The sequence below is a fragment of the Nomascus leucogenys genome, chromosome 9, assembly GCF_006542625.1.
Source record: "Nomascus leucogenys isolate Asia chromosome 9, Asia_NLE_v1, whole genome shotgun sequence".
NCBI lineage: Eukaryota > Metazoa > Chordata > Mammalia > Primates > Hylobatidae > Nomascus > Nomascus leucogenys.
The window spans coordinates 60,898,153-60,918,127 of NC_044389.1; the positions used below are offsets into that span (position 1 = coordinate 60,898,153).

General features: G+C 40.1%; 1 protein-coding gene across 1 annotated transcript in view; it reads left to right on the forward strand.

Annotated features, from left to right (window-relative positions):
- Positions 1–507: 507 nt before the first annotated feature.
- Positions 508–19,975, forward strand: part of FRAS1 (Fraser extracellular matrix complex subunit 1) — a 458,426-nt gene continuing 438,958 nt past the window's right edge. Inside the window, exons 1-2 of the mRNA XM_030819038.1 lie at positions 508–990; positions 9,331–9,362. Coding sequence (XP_030674898.1) covers positions 915–990; positions 9,331–9,362 — 108 coding nt within the window. The 5' untranslated portion in view covers positions 508–914. The remainder of the gene's footprint in view (positions 991–9,330; positions 9,363–19,975) is intronic.

Genomic DNA, 19,975 nt, shown 5'->3' on the forward strand with positions numbered 1-19,975 from the left:
AGTGGCCTTGATTTTGGGGGTCTTTTCCAGCCTCGCTAGCTTTTTCCTCCGTGCAATTAAAATTATGGCTCTTCTTCCACTCCCGTAATCATTGCACCTCTACCCTGCAGACCAGCGCCGGGGTGTTCAGCACGGAGGTGGGTGTTGGTGTGCAGCAAGCCGCGCCCCCGCAGCCCTCCTCACCCAGGCGAGGGGCGGGGACGAGAAAGTAGCAGCAGCGCCCCCTAGTCTTTCCTCGGAAGCTTCCGAACAGTCTGCTGCAGGGAGCGCAGCCCGAGGCTGTGCCGTGCGGCTGCAGCGCGGGCGAGTGCCCGGAGCTGCCCTCAGCGCTGCACAAAGTTTCCAGTGAGCGGCCCCCGGCAGATGAGGTCTGCGGAGCCGGGTGGCCCGACCAAGGAGTGGGTGTGGGTGGGTCTTTCGGGGCTCCCGGCGACCCGCGGTGCCGACGCAGCGCCGACGTATGGTGTCAAGCGAACTTTAAAAAGCTGCTTCGGACAACCCAGAGCCAGGATTTCCACTGTCGGGGACCCAGGAGCGGAAGGGTCTAGCCCGAGAGAAATGCTGGAAGATCCCATCAGCCGGTGACCAGCAACTTTCAGGCGAGACTTTGATGCGGAGAACTGTGCTCTGCCTCCTCTTATTCTCCCAAAGCTCACGCTGGCGTCCTGCCTTGCGGGGGAGCTCGGCGCGCTCTCTGCCTGAGCAGCGAGTGAATTGAACCCCCAGCCCGCTCCGGCGCCTCCAGGCTGATGAGTGTCGCTCTCGGCCCGTCCATCTCTTTTTCCCGGAGGTAACGGCCCGCGGTCCCCCACCTTCAGTGCGCCCGGGTTCCAAGCGCCGGAGCCAGCGTTTTGGCCGAGCCGCTTCTTGGATGCTGAAGGCTGGGCTCCTCCATCGTGGGTGCCGAGGCGGCGATGGGTGTCCTCAAAGTGTGGCTCGGGCTGGCCCTAGCGTTGGCGGAATTTGCAGTATTGCCTCATCATTCCGAAGGTGAGAGAGCGGTGCCGTGTGTGTGTGTGTGTGTGTGTGTGTATGTGTGAGTGACCGTGCAGTTTAAAAAGCTCAGCAGGTTTTATGGTATTGTGGGTCGGGTGGAAGTTTTTCTGGGGAGGGTGAGGTGGAAGTGAAACTGGAGTAGGCTTTTTCTGATAAGATTCCTACTCCTGATTGTTTTGTATTCGGATTACACCCCCGAAACGGCCTCCCTCTCTGCCCTAAGTGCTTTTGGGTGGGTGGGTGGCCGACAGAGGTGACATCTCTGAAACTGATCCTTTTTCTTTCCACCACCTACCTTTCCCCGAAGGGAAAGCAACTGCATGGAGCATAGGTGAGGAGGGAACAATTGCTCTTACCTGTTTAAAAATACTTCTGTTCCTAAGAAACATACAATCTTTCATCTTAAAGCCCCATCGCTCTCCCGCCCTCCTTACCTCAGTTAGTCTCCCCCTGAAATCCAGTTAGGATTTTATAACTAACTGGTTGGAGCGTGTTCTGGACGTGGGCAGTTCAGTTGCACTGAAAGAAATCTCTCCAGTACGGAGAAGCACGAACCCGCCTGCTTCCCAGAACAAAAGTGGTTAATAAGAATTTAGGTTCATTCTTTTACTTCACCCTCCGCCTCCTGGTTTTCCTCCGAGGCTCCAAGCTACATGTAAAACCCCAGAGCGGCAGGAGAGAAAAGGAAGCCGTGAGAGTAGTTGTCGCCATGATATCAAATGCAATACGGGCTCAGCCAAATAAATGAGTCAATAAGTAAATTAAGAGTTTGGGGTCATGGGATGCCGGGCCTGGGGACGCGAGGCGCTCTGAGCTCCCACCTGCTCCAAGGAGCCAGGGAAGTCGCCCCGCCAGTGCTTAGGGAGGGGGAAAGGAGCCGGCGGGTGGGAGGAAGACGGCTTAATCCACAGCACCTGGCTCTCGGCTTCCCCTCCCGGCTCCATTCATTATTCATCCAGCTGCGGGAAGAAGAGTTCACCTGCCCCGCCGCAAATCAGAACGGCGGCTAGCCGGCGGCGGGAGCGGGGCGGGCCGCCTTCTCCGCCCTGGTGCCCAGGAAGGGTCTCGGGGCGGCTCCCGCGGGTCGAGCTCCGGCGCAGGACTGGGGGCTGCGGGAGGCCCGGGGAGGACAAAGCTCTGCCTCGGGTCGACCTCCAGTCACTGGAGCAGCTGCCTTTTCTTTGCTGGCTTCCCAAGAGAAAGGCCTTGGGAATCCACGCACAGCAGTGGGGGACTTTCCCGTGGGTCCAGGTGCTGCCTTCTGCACTCTTCCGGGATGTGTGTCAAGTGTGTATAATCTCCGGGAAAGGCACATCTGGGGCCTGTGCAGCCTTCTCCCAACAGTGCAAGTCCTGTAGAAATATAACTTTATTGTTTATGTGCGTGTGGGCGCGTACTTCGGGAAAAAAAAAAGCTTGTAGGGCTTGATTATAATAATAAACCAGATGAGAGAGTCACCCCAGGCCACCCAAACCTGAACTTGGTACTTAGAAAAATTAATTTCACTTGGTGTCAGTTTTCAAAATTTAGAGTCCTATCCCAGCAACGCAGAAAACGTGTTATCACTCCCGGATTGCTCACCAGGGGGCAGTTGGAATGGTGCAGCTTCTCGGAACCAAAACTCTGGAATCAACAAAAGGCATTATTATTAAGAACCTACAGGGTGCGCTCCTTGGCAGATTGCTTGATCTAGTGGGCCAAGTTTAAGAAGTGCCGAATCTTTAGATTGGCAGGTGGGGATGGGGGGATGCGAAGCACAGAGAGCCGGGGGCGGAGACGGGGTTGCGGGGGGAGAGGGTGTGGATATTACTCCAAAGAGTCTTTGGAAACTTTGCTTCTTATTGTTTTACTTTACTGTCAGAGCATTCTATAGCCATTTCACAAATTGGATTGATCAATTGATAGATGTCTGAGAGTTTCCACCCACATCATAATGGTGCTTATCTAATAATGAATGAATGAATGAATGAATCAACATGGCCATTTATAGAGCAGGTATTGTTTGCCTGGCACTTTGCTAAGCACTTTACATACTTTATCTCATTTAATTAGTTTAATTAAGTGATATCACTCCCACAGACAAAAAAACATTTGTCATCTGATGAGACCTCTGGTTTGGTCCTCTCAAGGTTTTCTTTATCTTTAAAAAATAAGAGCATTGAGATCAAGGTTGGAAACCTCAAGGATCTTAGAAATCTCCTCAAGTTTTTATTATCAGCCTAGAGAATAATTTTTAAAAATGGAAAAGAGACATTCACATGTATACTCCTTTTGATGGGATGTACCTTGTGACACCTTTGCTAACCAGCTTATGGCAGAATTTGTCGTTTTCTTCTCAGTGCACAGAGAGAACAATTGTGGTTGGTATGGGTTTGGTCTTCCTCACTTAGCTGTGTGCTTATTGAGGGCTTAGGATGGCTCCTATTCTTATATCTTCAGTTCAGCTCCTAGTATACAGTAAGGGCTCAAAAAATTGGTCAGATGAACAGTATTGCCAAATTATACTCTTTTGAATTAAGTTTAACTGGTGGACTGGCCTCTGATTAGCTCACTAACCTTGAATGAACCATCTAACTTCTTTGTGCTATAGTTCTGTCATTTACTAAATGAAGTCAATTAGGTGATAGCTCTAAGATACTTTGGCTAATCATCAAACATAGAAGAAAAAGAGATCAGTATTTGCTGCATTATTTGTGGTCAATTACAATTTTCTGGTTCTAAATTTTATTATTTTTATTATTTTTATTTTTTGAGACAGAGTCTTGCTCTATCACCCAGGCTGGAGTGCAGCGGTGCGATCTCAGCTCACTGCTGCCTCGGCCCCCTGGCCTCAATCGATTCTCATGTCTCACCCTCCTGAGTAGCTGGGATTACAGATGTGTGCCACCATGCCCAGCTAATTTTCGTATTTTTAGTAGAGACAGAGTTTCACCATGTTGGCCAGGCTGGTCTTGAACCCCTGACCTCAAGTGAACTGCCTGCCTTGGCCTTCCAAAGTGCTAGGATTACAGGTGTGAGCCACTATGCCTGGCCTCTAAATTTTATTTTGGCTATCAAAAGAAAAATAAATTTTTACAAGCAAATTATTGGCAGTGTTATTTTATATGGCCTTATATTGCTAAACTGGTAAAGTATTAATGCTATGACTTGAGAACTTAATAAAATCAAGACGTCACAAAGAAGCTTCTAACATGGCTGCTTTCTGAATCAGAGAAACTCTACCATGGCTTTTTCTGGAGAAATATCTTGAGTTCTGTTGACATATGGAAGTCCTGTGAAGTTACACTAGATAAGACAGTTGCCTTGGGGTAGAGAAACATCATTGAATTGGAGGTTAAGAGGACTGAGATTTAGTCTGTGTCCCATCACTCTCCATGTGATTTTAGTCATTCCCACAATCCCTGAATCCCAGGTTTTTGCTATAAATGCCGTTTAACAGGTTACATTGAAGAGGATCATTTGATAGACAATATATTTTATTTATGGGTGAGTTAGGGTAGTTGGTTCCACTCTGGGCTGCAGAGTTGTTTCGTTGAGAGACTCTATGCTTGAAACTCAATGTTAGGGAAGAGAAGACCTTGGCTGGAAAAAAGTAACCTAATTCTTTCATTCTGCAAGCCTTTATTGAGAGGTTATGTGTCAGGTTATGTCCGGTAGGTGGGTACAGACATCAAAACCAAAGCCAAAAAAACCCCCGTGCTCAAGGGGTTTGCATATCTAGAAATCGTTAATGTCAGTTGAATAGCAGTAGGGATATGGGAACATTTGGTCCTTGGTGGGTTTCTCAGGATGGAAATGTTAGATGATGGTTGTAACTTTGCATCCTTTGGCTTTTGTAATCACCTGGCAATGGAAATAAAGAGGCGTTGTTGTGGACTCTTATTTTCATCAATTATATTTCCATTGCCCTCTGAAGATCGGATTCTGGGCATTACTCTCCTTATATAGTGTACATCATTTAGTAAGGACCCAGCCATCCGTATTCACTGTTATGGACTTGGGTGGCAATATCACCCAACTGTACTCACACAAGCAGTCATTAAATATTTTTTTTTTTTTTTTAAGACGGAGTCTCACTCTGTCACCCAGGCTGGAGTGCAGTGGCGCGATCTCGGCCCACTGCAAGCTCCGCCTCCCGGGTTCACGCCATTCTCCTGCCTCAGCCTCCCAAGTAGCTGGGACTACACGCGCCCGCCAACACGCCCGGCTAATTTTTTGTATTTTTAGTAGAGACGGGGTTTCACCGTGTTAGCCAGGATGGTCTCGATCTCCTGACCTTGTGATCCGCCCGCCTCGGCCTCCCAAAGTGTAAATATTCTTAAACACATGGCTCAGAGAAGGGGAGGGGACTACCACATGTCAAAGTTGGAGCCTCATGCCAAATCTTACCATAGTTCCAAGACAGTTGGCCCCCTTTCATTTTAACTACTCTATTAATTGATCTAAATCCTAGTTGACAATAATCAGGACATGAGCTGTCCTGTCAGTTCAGAAAATGATTCTATTTTAAGTATTCCACAGTGCACACAGCCATATGCTGAATTATAACACAACATAAAGCCTGAACATTTAAATGCCAGCTTGTGGCTGCTTGTTCCTAATGAGTCATGTTTTTGTGGTACCATGCTCTCCAAATCTTTTTGTATCTTAATGGTTGTATCTGCCACTATTTCTTTGAACTAATGGGTCTGACATTTTGTGGTGCTTGGATTTAACTTCTCTAATTTACTCAGTTTACCAATGGTTTCAGAATATATGCAAATTATATCTCAAAATTTCTCCAAAAATATTAGATTTTATACAGTCATCTCATAAAGGAGTACATTATAATGTGCAAAAGGGATTAAACACAGTATTTACTTGTTTAAATTTTATGCAGTAACATTTTGTCTATGTGACCTGCAAGAAATGAGCCAGCCACACAGGAAAAGAGCAGCTCAGGTCTCAGGATCTGGGCTTCCTTCTTGACACTATAAAATTACTTCACCCTGCAAAACTTTATGCACTTTCTCACAGGCTGTGAGATGTTAGAACTTAAATTACCTGGCACCTCAGCTGCATTCTGTGCCCTGAAACTGGCATTGTTCATAGTTAGAGAACTACTCCTGTTGTCTCTGGTTTTTCCTCAGTTTTCCTTTGAGGGAGGCTCATTTCTTCTTCTAGATCAGCACCATCTCACAGAATTCACCTTGAGCTGGAATTTTCTTTAAAGTTCCCTGCCATAAATATAAACATCAAATAGACCTGCAATCATTCTTGTACTCCTTAAGAAAAAAAAATAATGAGTGGAGAGAGTAATTTTGTTTTTCATGTTATGTGAACTGATGGATTAGTGAAAAGACCTCCACTCTGGCTTTCAACCAGAAGCTACACCCAGTACCCATGTCAGCAAACCCCTCAACTTCATCTGCTGGTGGATGTGTGAGAGAAATATGCTTGCTTTGGATGCTGCATCTGGTATTGGGTGATGATAAATGTTTGATAGGACTGGGCATCACACTGGAATGCTTATTTTCTCAAGAGAGTAGAAATGAGGTTTTGGAAGCTGTGTTAATGGAGGCTCATTGATGCAGCTGCCTTCCAGGTAGAACTGTTCTGTTTTAGGAAAGCACTCAGAGGGCAAAGCTTATTTCTTTTCGAATTGTACAATACAGAGCAACCCAAATTGAATTAATTCTTTTTCCTAATGATATAATTTTTCAGCAGCTCTACACCATTTTGAGTTGAGTCTGCAGCAGATGCGTGGCTTGCCCAGGTATAGATGTGGTGCCACACTCAGTGCTACTGTATTTTTTTCTTTTATTTATTTATTTATTTATCTTTTTTAAATTTTTTTTTTAATTTTTTTTTTTTTTGAGACGGAGTCTTGCTCTGTCACCCAGGCTGGAGTGCAGTGGCGCGATCTCGGCTCACTGCAGGCTCCGCCCCCCGGGTTCCCGCCATTCTCCTGCCTCAGCCCCTCCGAGTAGCTGGGACTACAGGCGCCCGCCACCACGCCCGGCTAATTTTTTGTATTTTTAGTAGAGACGGGGTTTCACCGTGGTCTCGATCTCCTGACCTTGTGAACCGCCCGCCTCGGCCTCCCAAAGTGCTGGGATTACAAGCGTGAGCCACCGCGCCCGGCCTACTGTATTTTTTTCATACTGCAGTGAGTTTATCATGGCTATCTAAACTTCCAAAAATGGGTTTTGATATGGGTACTCAGATACTTCTTAAGATGCTTGATTTCCTTTGGAACTTTGAAAAGAAATTGACTTTGCAAGGTAATGCTGTGGAGAGCAATAAAATTATTTGAGGATAGTCTTATTTTAAAGATTACATTTTGTTCGTGTTTTTTCTAAAAGTTAAGTTTTGTTTATTCTAAAGTTTAAATTTTGTTAAATTGTACCTAAGTGATGATGATCTTTATTCTAAATTTTCTAAACACCAGAAATAATTAAACATATCCATATAAGTAATCTAGAAAGTGAATTGTGTTTATATATGTTTATTTGAGATATATAGAATTATTTTAGTACACACATACATATACATACACACATATGTATATATATATTTCCTTTCTTATGACATACCATAGACTGAACTACTAAGTCTTGAAACAAGATTTCTTAAGGAAAAATTAGTCAATTAAGAAGAATTTTCCTCCAAGGTTTTATCTCAAGTTATTCTTATTAGAACTTAAAGTATAATAATAATAAAAAATAAATAAATAAATAAATAAAAGCAAATAGGGAGTGTCTATAAAATCATTCATTTACAGACACTCCCTATTCCTTTCTTTCATATGTACAGAAATAAATTCCTTTTTTCATATGTACGGAAATTTTAATAAATATTAATGCCATGGCTAGAAACTATTTTAAAGTAAAATAATAAGTTTGTGTAAACTATAAACTAAAAAATGACATATCTATATTAATTATCCTATGTCTGCAGAGGAAAAACTACAAACCATTAAAAGTTGGAAATGTCATTAGGGGAAAGGCACAAGGGTGTCATAAATTTATAATTTTTGCTTATACATATGCCTTGTACTTAGCTAATGTGATGCATTCATATTCTGGGTGAATTATATTAAAACACCAATAAAATTGTTGTATACCAAAAAAAAAAAAGAATGTCAGGGACATAAAAATTATTTCAATAAATTTACCCACAGAGATCTTTGATTCAAACCTAAGTGTAAATAGTCATTTCAGTTTTTTTAAAGATTGTTCTTAATTCTATTATTGGAGGAGAAGGTAGACCAATTCTTTCCTGAGAAGTTAATATTATTGGGACTTCATAAGTGATCCATTAGAGGTAAGCACTGTGGTAAAATAATGTCCTTCTCTCCTTAGAAACCAACTGTGGAGCATGGTTAAGATATGCTTCACCTTGGTGTGTATATACTGTTCAAATGTGTTTTGCAGACTCAGTTTCTGAGAGAGTAAGTGATAGCACTCTGCCCATCTCTTTCTAAGTTAAATCAAGACCTGTTGTGCAGCTCAAAAATTGGTTGGGAATGTGTCTATATTTTTTTTAAGTTAAGATTTCAGTTTTATAGTATATATATATGTATACTATAAATACTACATATGCTGTTTATACTATATATGATATATATACTATATACTATATATGTGATAGTATATATGTAATGGTATATATAGTGTATATATTCTCTATATGTAGTACACACACACATATATATAATGTAGTGGGGTAGATACAACATTTCAACATCCTTTGAAAGGAAATACATAAGAATAAATTCACAAATGGAAGATGTAGGCACAAAATGCTAGGAGCTCAGAGGAGCATAATCTGGTGGGCAGAAGTTTCACAAAGGAGATGGGATCAGGTTCAAAGGGCTTGACTAGACAAAGTACATCTCCTGTAGAAAATGAAAATGAGCAAAGGCATTGAGACATGTAAATATATTACAGGATTCTAAGTTGGCCTCTTGGGTTGGACTGGAGGCTTAGTGTAAGCAAACAGTGGCAGGGAAGCCTGGATAAGTAAATGGGACTGGATTATGGAGGCTTTGCTGACTTATCACCAAGAAAAATATTTACTGTATTTATAGCATGTCATTATAAACACATTTATCTTAAAATTCAAGTCATAAGTTTTAATGATGCTTTTCCTCATGTGTGTCCAAGGAATGTTGTTTTGGTGTATGGGGTTATTTCCCCAGGGGAAGAATGCTGAAGCTTTTAAGATTTTGGAAGAAGTACATTTTCCTGATTATGATGCATGTAGATATAGTTTTAGCAGCAAGCTTGCTGGGGCAGTGCCTATTGGTTTATTATGCATCCCTTTTAATTCTTGTTTTGTTTTTCCCCACAGGTGCTTGTGTCTATCAGGGTTCCTTGTTGGCGGTAGGTCATTCTTTACATACTTGTTTCTTTCATTTGAATGTAAAATGCTTGTTTGAAGTTCCTGAGTGAGTGAGTTGACCCTATCATTGTAGAATATGTTTATTTTTCTTCACAGTTTGAGGATTAGCCCTCATTTGGGCACAGTGATGCTCAATTATTTAATATCTTTTCCAGAGTGAATTAGTTCCATTCGGATACTCAGGTATTGGAAGAGAAATTCAAACACTCAACACACAATTTGCATTCTGTGGCTGTTCTTTGTGTTCTTTTAATCAGAGAGAAAATTAGATCCCATCCTTTTGTCAGATACAAACTGAAACACAATTTGTTTATCTTCTGGTTGCATTTGCTTCCCACTTTGAACCCTTCTCCAAAAAAAGTATGATTATTAAATTAAGTAGAATAGGAAGGATTTCTGTTGTTACTTTGAATAATAAACTTAAGTTTTGGTGAACAGCAAAGAAATTAACATTTATTTCTGAACTCTTGCCATATAGGGTAAAATTGATTTTGAATTTAATGTCAGAATGACTTGGGGGAAAAGCTGATATAAGTCTCATGCATTTCTTTTCATTACTAATGCACTATGGTGCATAACAGTGTGTTAAAGCCTTATTGAAAAGACTATCTACACTCCATCAACTCTAATAAACAGTGCGACAAATCATTCTTCACCATGTTTTTATTTTGGTGTAATAAATGCTATAATAAAACTGAACTGAGATGGTTGGAAAGAATTTGCTCATTTACATCACAACCTGCTATTGACATGTGTGATATTAATAAGTCATCTTGGATTATCCTTGTGGTATTGAAATAGATAAGGAATATCTGAAGTATCTTAGAGTCTAGATAATTGTAGATATTCACAGTAATATGCTTGAATCTGCACTTTATATACTGTAGTTACTGCTCGAGAAGTTTTTTTTTATATTTTTCTATTAAAAATTAGGAAAAAGCCATTTTTATTCTATTTGTCATTCCATATCCTGCCCTGTTTATTCTTTAATATGTTTTAGGAATCATTTGCTCTAAAATATATTATCACTTTTGGGGAGCTATAGTAGATATTTAGACAAGTCAGTTATCCATGCTAATAAAAGAGAATTATTTATTGTGTAGAGTACTTCATAACTTTTCCATATATTTTCATAAGTATTCATATGTCTAATACTTATAATAGACCAATGAAATAGGTAGGCCATGTATTATTCCATACTTTTCCCCCTTTTAATGGAAAGGATGAAAGAGAGAGATGAAGAGATTTGCTAGAGGTAATTGACCATTGGGGTGGACCAGAACAAGACATCCTGTCTTCTTCTGTTGTTCTGCCGATATGTGAAAAAAAGTGGCTAGACCATCTTCTATATTTAACTTTGCTATGTGTTATTGTACGTTTGAATATGAAAGGATCAAATAATTGGAGAGGTCAGTTTGATCAAGTTAAAAGGAGAAACAGCCCAGCCAACTTGAATTTATTGGATGACCTTGCTTCCCTTTGGGCCATGCTCTAGCTGATCACAGGGCTCATGGCTGCTCAAGATTAGTGGGCTGCACCCTCCCACACCAGCACACTCCTCATTCCTCCAGTTGACTTCTTTGCTTACCAAGGCTCTGCTACACTTGTTTCTTTTTCTTTTTTTTCTTTCTTTTGTTATTATTATTATTATTTTTTGTGAGATAGGGTATCGCTCTGTCACCCAGGCTGGAGTGCAGGGATCTTGGCTCACTGCAACCTCTGCCTCTAGGGTTCAAGTAATTCTCCTGCCTCAGCCTCCCAAGCAGATGGGACTACAGCTGCACACCACCACACCTGGCCAGTTTTTTTTTTTGTATTTTTGGTAGAGACAGGGTTTTGGCATGTTGGCCAGGCTGGTCTTGAACTCCTGATCTCAAAGTGCTGGGATTACAGGCATAAGCCACTGAGCCTGGCCTGCTACACTTGTTTCTGAACCTCTTCAAGCCTGAGATACTTATTATTGTAGTTATGCAATTCAGTCTGAGAGACAATATATTTATTACAATAATAAAATTATTAAATAAATATTTATTGAATGACAATTAGAGACCTGCTATTCTATGCACTGGAATGCATCTGTGAACAAACAGATGAAAATTCCTGCCTTCATAGAGCTTGAATTCTAATAAGTAAAATATATAGAATGTCAGATAGGTGGGCTATGGGGAAAAACATTGTGGAGGTGGAACAGATAGAAAAGGCTCAATAGGGGATGAAGGTGGCTACTTTAGATAGGGTGATAGGGAAGGCTTCACTGAGAAGGTGACATTTGATCAAAGACATACTGAGAGAGGTAATTATAAGAGCTAGCCTGGTGTATACCCAAGGGGAGAGAATTCCAGAGATAGGGAGCAGAAATGTAAAGTCTGCAGCAAGAGCTCCTATGGGCATTTGAGGCAGTGCATGGAGGATGGCAAGAGACAGGTCAGGGAGGAGGGCAGGGGTCAGAGCATGCTGAGCCTTGTGCAGACTTTAGCTTGTCCTTTCAGGAAGGTGGATGAGCCATTGGAGGTGCCAGAGAGGAGGAATGGCAACACTGGACTTATCATCTAATTAAACTGCTGTAATGAGAGTGTGCTTGTTTCTAGGGAAACTATATTAAATACTTTAAAAAGACTCCATAGAGGTGAGTCACTAAAAAATTGCTGTCAAATTAAGTAGGAAAAACAGCTATACAAGATTGAGGAAATGTTTCAAAATCTAGAGAGATTCTGCATTCGGATTTATTTGTAACCACTTTAAGTTCTCTTTCCATTTTAAGGACAATGAAACTGGAAATGGTAGATGATGCATTGTGGACTTGGTTTATTATCTACATCATTCACTGCTGCTCTCTCTCCACATGCCCTAGTATTAAAGAAAAGCATTGTGTCTACATCAGTGAAATTGGAGAGTGAATGTATGTTCATGTATTTTGAATTGAAGAGTTCAAGAACATTACTATATGATTCTAGGATTCTGATTATACAACTTTTTGGGTGACAAAGGCTTCTAGTGTTAAGAGGCATCATTTTCAAGAGCTGGCTCTGAGAATAGTGGTTGGTATACCTGTTCCAAACTTCATAATTTTACCTACATGCTCACTGTTTTAGAGGTAGAAGTGACTTGAGAAATCTCTTAGTCCAGACTGTCCATTTTATAGATGAGGAAACTGGGGCAGGGATGTGAAATTCTTGAGGTTTGTTCATCTCCCGGGTGAGTAACCAGAAGTAGGTTATTCTGGTTGAAAATGGCAAAGCCTCAGCTTCACCCGGAGTTCATAAAGCGTATCAAGCAAATGAGAGCGTGGATTTAGGCACTTGCTGCTAGTATTACGCTAACTCTCAGCCTGTCTTGTGAGGATTCCTCTCACTGATTCCTTTCAATTTCTTCACTCATTGCTTAGGAAGCTGCCAGATATAGTGGAACATTCATGGCCCTGGCAGTCAGACACACCTGGTTTTGATCCTTCCTCTCTGTTACAAACCACCTCTGTGATGTAGGGCAAGTTACATCACCTCTGGAACCTCTTATTGCCCCTGATGTGAAATGAGGACAAAGAAAGCCTCTCCTGAGGGTTGTTGCAAAGAAGATAATGTGGGAACGACACCCAGGTGCAATGCGTGGCATGTGCTTTTCTGCCATAACACAATTTCTCCTTAGCAACCAAGAAGAACAAGAGGAAGGGACAGTTGTTAAGCACCTACTGTGTATTTAATACTCAACAAACCCAGGAAATAGGTTTTTTTTTTTTTTTTTTTTTTTTACTTTACAGATAAGGAAGTTGAGGCTCAGGCTCAGGAAGTAGTCAATTGTCCAAAGTTACATAGTAAGTCCTAGCGGAAAAGAGAGTTCAGACCTGGTTCTGATTCTTAAGTCATTTGATCAAGCATTCTATTTCTCACAGCCAAGTCTGTCCACTTGTTGTCTCTGAACACAACTAGCTTACTTCACCACCTTCGGTCCCATATGCCCACCCCCTCCCTGCCACAACTGCCATGCAGTTGTCTCTGCCAGTCTCTGTCCCTGACCTCCTGCTAAAGCCAGCTGTCCCTGGCTAACCCCTTCCCATTTAACTGAGGCTGTCCTGCACTGGTGTTCACCAAATTCACTACATGATGCAAAACATGTTTAGACAGGCATGTCATCTTAAAAAACATACAATGTACAGTATATTATGTACTATATATGTTTATATATGTGTATATATATACCTCCCTCCACTTTGTATTGTGTTGGGTTTCCCCAATTTTTGACAGCTGTTTGGACTTGCAGTGACATCCTGGGGTGATTAAGTCCTAAGCATGTGTAGCCATCTCTTAATTATAGACTGATTTCAGCTCTCTCCCATCTCTTTTCTTTAACAATCTTCTGTAACTTTCTCTTCTTTTTATTCCTAGAGTAAGAAATGACCAGAAGGGACTAAAAATAACTTGAAAAACACTGAATAATCTATTTTGGGGTGTGTTTCTTACCCCATAATACCCATGCACCCCTGGGCTCACGAGACTCTCTAAAGTCAGCCTTTGTGGAAGACAGTGTGACTGTGTTAAATCAGGAATCCATCAGAGGGAAACTACCTAGGTAATAGGTTTAACTGTGACTTCCATTGTGAGGAGGAAAATTAATTTTTTATTTAAAAGTTTTCACACACCTTCTGCTCTTTTCCAACTATATCAAGTATTAAAAAAACTTTCCTTTTGCATCACCACAAGCAAACACGTATCCTTTTTAAAGTTCTTCCTGAGATCAGTGACTTGACTCTTCACTTCAATTTTTCTGTCTGTGAAATGGAGATGAACTATTTACTTCTCAGGATTGTTGTGAAGCTTAAAGGAGATGAACATGAAGCACCTCGTCCAGTGCTGTGACTTACAGTGCTCAATAAAGGTTAGCTGCTATTATTGTTGTTCTATAGCAGTGACGACTGGCAAGGTTGGATAAACAACTCTTCTTCCCTAGATCAAAAGTGTCAAGTGTTGGGATTTTCCTACTTGGGATACTTTTGCTGAGAAATGCTGACAAAGTGAATCACAAGGCACTAACTCTTAGCAAATTTGAAAGAATATTTTTCAAGGATAATTAAAAAATGTGGAATGTCGACTATATATAACACTGCAGGAAGATCCAGGCTTTGGAGTTTGAATCTTGGCACCACTACATACATGCCGTATGGTCTCAGATATAATACTTTATACAGCCAGGTGTCACTTTCATTATCTACTTAATTGGGATTATATTTCTCCTAGGGTTGATGTGACAGTTAACTGAGAACATACTTGCAAAAGAACCCAGAACTGTCCCTGCAAGGAACACGTACTCACATCATTCAGGTGGTAACAAGGTGTCGGAGTGGAAATGAGTGAGTTATAGAGTCCAGGGTCTTGGTTCAGGTTCTGGCCCTGTAATTACTAGCTATATAGCTTGGAGTAAGTCACTTGAATGAAATGAGGTCTCAGTTTCTAAATTAGTAAATTAAGAGAGTTAGATTAGCTTCTCTCCAAGATTCCTTAGCACAGTATCATGTAGTAGAGCTTTCTGTGATGATGGGAATGTTCCATAGCTGTGTGTCCAGTGTGGTAGCTACGAGCCACATGTGGTTACTGAGTACTTGAAATGTGGCTGATGATACTGAGGAACTGAATTTTAAATTTCATTTAATTTCAATGAATTAAAGTTTAAATTTGAGTAGCCACATATAGATAGTGGCTACTATATTGGACAGTGCAACATTAGAGTTTTAAAATTCTTAACGTACTCTAGTACTTAAAATACAGCCTCGTGAGTGGTTCTCACCCTGGGTGGAAGCTTACTGGAGTACTTTTAGCAGTTGTGAGAAAAGTAACACAAAGTTTGTTATAGTACCTAAGTTTGCTGTTTTTGTTTGTTTATATAATTTGAACAGTTTTGAAGTCAACACATTTTCCCCATATTGCTAAATATGTTTTTTTTGTTGTTGTCGTGGTTTTTTTTTTAAACCAAGCAATTGTTATGGATAAATGCTTTCTTGAATAAAAGAAAAGGAGTAAAATTACAGTTAATTGTACATATTCCATTAAAATTTTATAAATTTTTTAACTCATGGGAGTGTTATCCATCATTTATGTTATAGCAGAAAAAAAATTTGAGAAACTCTGGTCTAATCTGTAGACCTTGTTTATTAGAGCTAAGGAGGTTTAGGGGAGACCATTAGAGCTCTTCAATGTTAGAGTCTTTTTAAAAATTGGTGTGCTATAGTATTACTTTTAAAAATTTGAAACAGTAACACACAAGAGACAGCCCTGTAGAAATGAAAATGTCTCAGAACTGCTTCGTCCTTGTATTCATCAACGTGCTCAAGAGAATTTGTGGAGAAGAGAAATGAAAATTTGGAAGCTTTCCCTATTCAGTGCTTCAAATCGCCACAAACACTTAGTGAATGGTGGCTAGTGGCTGCTGTTGAAACATCTTGAACTTCTCAGCAGTGGGGAGAATACTTGGTGTCCTGAGGATGCTCTCAGCGGGGAAGCAATACAATCAGCCATTCCTTAATTTCCCTAAAGGTATTGGGCAATTTCTTAATACCCTTGTATTGAATATTGTAGGATATCACCATTTTAAGTTATAGTTTAGCAAAAATTCATCATTTTTTATGCCTCTGGTCTTTATTTTAAAATATAGAGTAATATGCTTTTAAATGGGGGATGCCACTCTTTGTTAAAATGTACTTATTTTGTGATAAAAACTTATTTTTTTTGCAAAAAAAAAAACACATCATTACTGTGCTAGGTGTTGTCATAAATTTAGAGAGGTAATGAGCTCCTTTAACTAGAGATATTCAAGTTGAGACTAGACAAACAGAATCGGGGTGAATTAGCAGTGGCAGGCTTTTCTGATTTGGGTTCTCACCTGCGGATAGAAGGTTAGAGCTGTGTGTTTCTGCCTCAGGAAAGAAGGCCTTAGAGAAGGTGAAAAAATCTCCTGGCACTAGAGTGTGCAGTGAAGGGTTTCTCCCCATTTAGTTCCTCAAAGGGAGTAACTTTGTACCTTTAAGTGTCAGGTAGTGAGAATTGGGCTCTAGCTGCCTCTGAAGAATTTTTGTCCTTGCTGGGTTTTTATAAATTGTCCATCATAATTAGATGTTCTGGTTTCCTATTTGGGAATTTATATGTTCTTAGAATAATTGAGTGAGAGGAATAATACAAGAAATTTTGTACTTTTATTGATGAATAATCCATATGCATTTTTATTCTTATTCATATTCATGTGGTAGGAACAGATGTTTTAAGTTAACAAACACATTTCTTATGCTTTGTTTTGAATTTAGAAGATGCAGTTGAGCTTGGAACCCATATTAATTTGCTCAAACTATGCTACATTTTATCATATATCTCAATTTTCTGGTCACACCATACACTTCCCTCACTTTCTTAAGTTTGTGTCATTTTCACACCAAATTGTCTTACAACTTGATACCTTATTTTTATTTATTCTATTTCTCTGTTTATAACTACAAAGTACATACATATGTTTATTTTCTATGTGATACATTTATATATGCCTGTGTATATATGTATAAATCCCCTATAATAGAACTGTCACTCATTTATGACACCTTATGGTATTATCATGTTATAGTTTAGTTACTTTTAGAAGTTCTTTGCTTACCAAGGGAAAGATAATATATAAATATCAAATGACAATTGAGTTAAACCAGCTTATGTTTTTCTGAAATTTCAATTACAAATGTCTGAAGAAAAGTTGACTTTGAAAATTTTATGTGGGTGACATTTTGCTTCTGTGACACTTAAACATAAAATTGGCACAGAATAAAATTTAAAAAAATAACTGAGCAGTTTTATGTAAAAGAGGCATATAGCTTCTGGTGTCCCAGTTAAGTTCTTTTAGCAATGATTTCTTAGGTTCCCAGAGTTTATAAGCTAAATGAAAGGAAGAAGGAGAGGGACAAGCTTTCACAGTAAGAAATGGTTTATTGTTAGTACCCAGGAGGCTCTTGAGTTTGGGCCGTGACCTGTGAGTTCTTTCCTGACAGCTCCCAAGATTGGTTATTTATTAAATTTATGTCATTTCTTTCCTCCAAAGGGAAATTGAATGGGTGGGGGTGGGATCAGGGAGGGGAGGGTGTCTGCATTAGAGAGCAGATTTCATTGCTCTTTGTACCTTCCATTCCTGAAATGTTTCAGTAATAGTGAGCGGGAGAGAATTATTAACAGAAATAGACACTCATTCTTTGGTGTTCTTACTGTATTGAGTTTCCTTATAATCTAGAACAAACTTGATCTAAGAGATAAGAATTCAGGAACAGAAGAAATATGAAATTATTGGCTAAAAAGGAGCCTTTCCCTCTTATATTTGCTGTAGATATGTGCAGTAGTAGTGATCCAACTGGATTCCAAAGACATTTATTGATCAAATTCTGTGTTAGACCCTGTGATTGGATCTATGGAGAATACCAAGATTAATAAGACATTAGTTGGAACCCAGGAACACCCTGCTTAGCCAGTAGTCCCTTTTTCCCTTTTCTATGTTGGCAGAGTCCTGATTTTGTTGCAGTTTCCCACCCTTTCCTAGTTGTGAGCCAATCAGGAAATTTATATCCCTTTGCCAAGGATTGGTTTAGGACGGAGTGTGACTTGTGGCCAATGAGATATGCATAGAACTGCTAATATTGTTGGGTGTTTGAAAGGACCCCATAAATAGCACCTTCCTTCCCTCAGTTCTGAACAAGTTGAGAAATAAAACAAAGAATAAATATAGAAGTCAAAATATCATCCTCTTATCTTTTAACCAGTAAGCTAAGTTGGAGGATATAGCTTCAGTTCTCTTAGCCAACGGGGTTGCTGGTTCTGACCCCTCAGAATTGGGAAAAGTTAGGCATTCACAGACAGAGCCTTGCTGAGGCAGCTTTCCCATGCAGAAGGGCTGATAGGGCAAGAACTCCTGTTTCGTATGCTCTTAGTTGACAGACTTGCTCCCTAGAAGAGGAAAGAAGACAGAACTGAGTTAAGCATGCCCAGTTGCTCTTTTAAATTTACCAGTTAGATAAATCATGCCACCTTCCTGGGGATAAGACAGGCCTGGAGTTATGTGTTGATATCCCTGCACCTCAAGGGTGGGAAACAAGAATTCTCCATTAATAGAAGATTTTGAAGCTTAGTCTTTAAGCTTTGGCACATGAAAACATGATCTCTGGAGGTGCTGCAACCATTAGAATACCTAGCTGACACACAGAAGTTGATAGGGGAGAAAGATGGGAGACTTTGATTCCTTGAGGAGTTGGTTATTTGATCTGCTGACCTAACCAGCACAGGAACTGACCTGCCTAGGGAATTATTGTATGAGCTCAAAAGTTTCCTTATTGTTTAAGCCAATATAAATTGGAGTTTATGTTACTGCAGCCAGCAGCAGTCGACCCAATACCCTATAATCAGATATTGAACTCAGTACAAAGCAGTTTGGGATAAGTGTCAGCAGGTAGAAGTGCAGCACCATGGTGAAGGGGCAGAGCTCCAGATTCTTGGGTTTAAGTCTGAGCTCTTCACTACTGTGTGACTCTGGGCAAATTACTTACCTTGTCTTTGAAATAGAGATAAAAGTTGGGCCTATATTACAGAGCTGCTGCAAAGATAAATGAGTAACATGTGAAAGTACTTGGAATATAGTAAATAGATGCTCGCAATTGAGAATACTCTTATTCCAGAGGAAATCATTTTTGATCTTGGCCTTGAAATACGGGCCAGTTTAGAATTGGGAGAGATGAGAGAAAGGCTCTTAGGATATAGGATCAGTATGAGTAAATGCATAAGTGGCAAAGGGAGTCCAGTTTGAAGTGAGAGAAGTGATGTGATGAAACACTGAGAAGGGATTTTAAAACTCCAGATCACATAGGGCCTGGAATAAGGCATTTGAATTACATTCTGTAGGCAGTGGGGATGCTTTGAAATGGAAATCATTTGCTCTTGGATTCAGAGTCTGTCAGTACCAACCGATTAGTATATTGTTGGAGATGAGATATCGGAGCACCATCCTCTGTTGTGTTCCTTCTTCTCCTCTTTTTCACCCATGTCCAGATGCAGTTTCTCTGTAGAGCTTTGGAGGGGGTGTGGGTGGCTCCGTGTAAGTGATCATCTTCTTGAAAAAGAGAGATCAGTTTGCAGACATATTCCAACAGTGAGTCAGTACTAAGTTCATTATTAGTTCAGCAAAAATGGGTTCATCTGGCATTATATCAAGTAGAACTCCCTATTAATAGACATTAACCCACTCCTTTGATATTGATGTTCATAATGATCCTCCCTACCATCCCGAGATGGTGATGTATCTTTTTTCTTCCTCTTTATTCTGGTGAGCACTTCTCACAATTTGCCAAGATTAAATTATGCTCCAGTTAGTAATAGGAAAAAGTACATTTAGTTGTATTAAAATTTTTTGTTAAAATGGAAGCCTGACTATTTTGTATATACTACCCTAAGTGTTGGAAAGTATAGTTTTTCTCTCATACTGTATAACAGAACTATATTATTGTTTGCTTCTAGGATTTTATCAGCTGTATCAATTCCTACATCTGAAATATGTTTTTTAAAAGAAAGATCAAGTGTGGTCAGATACTTTAAGG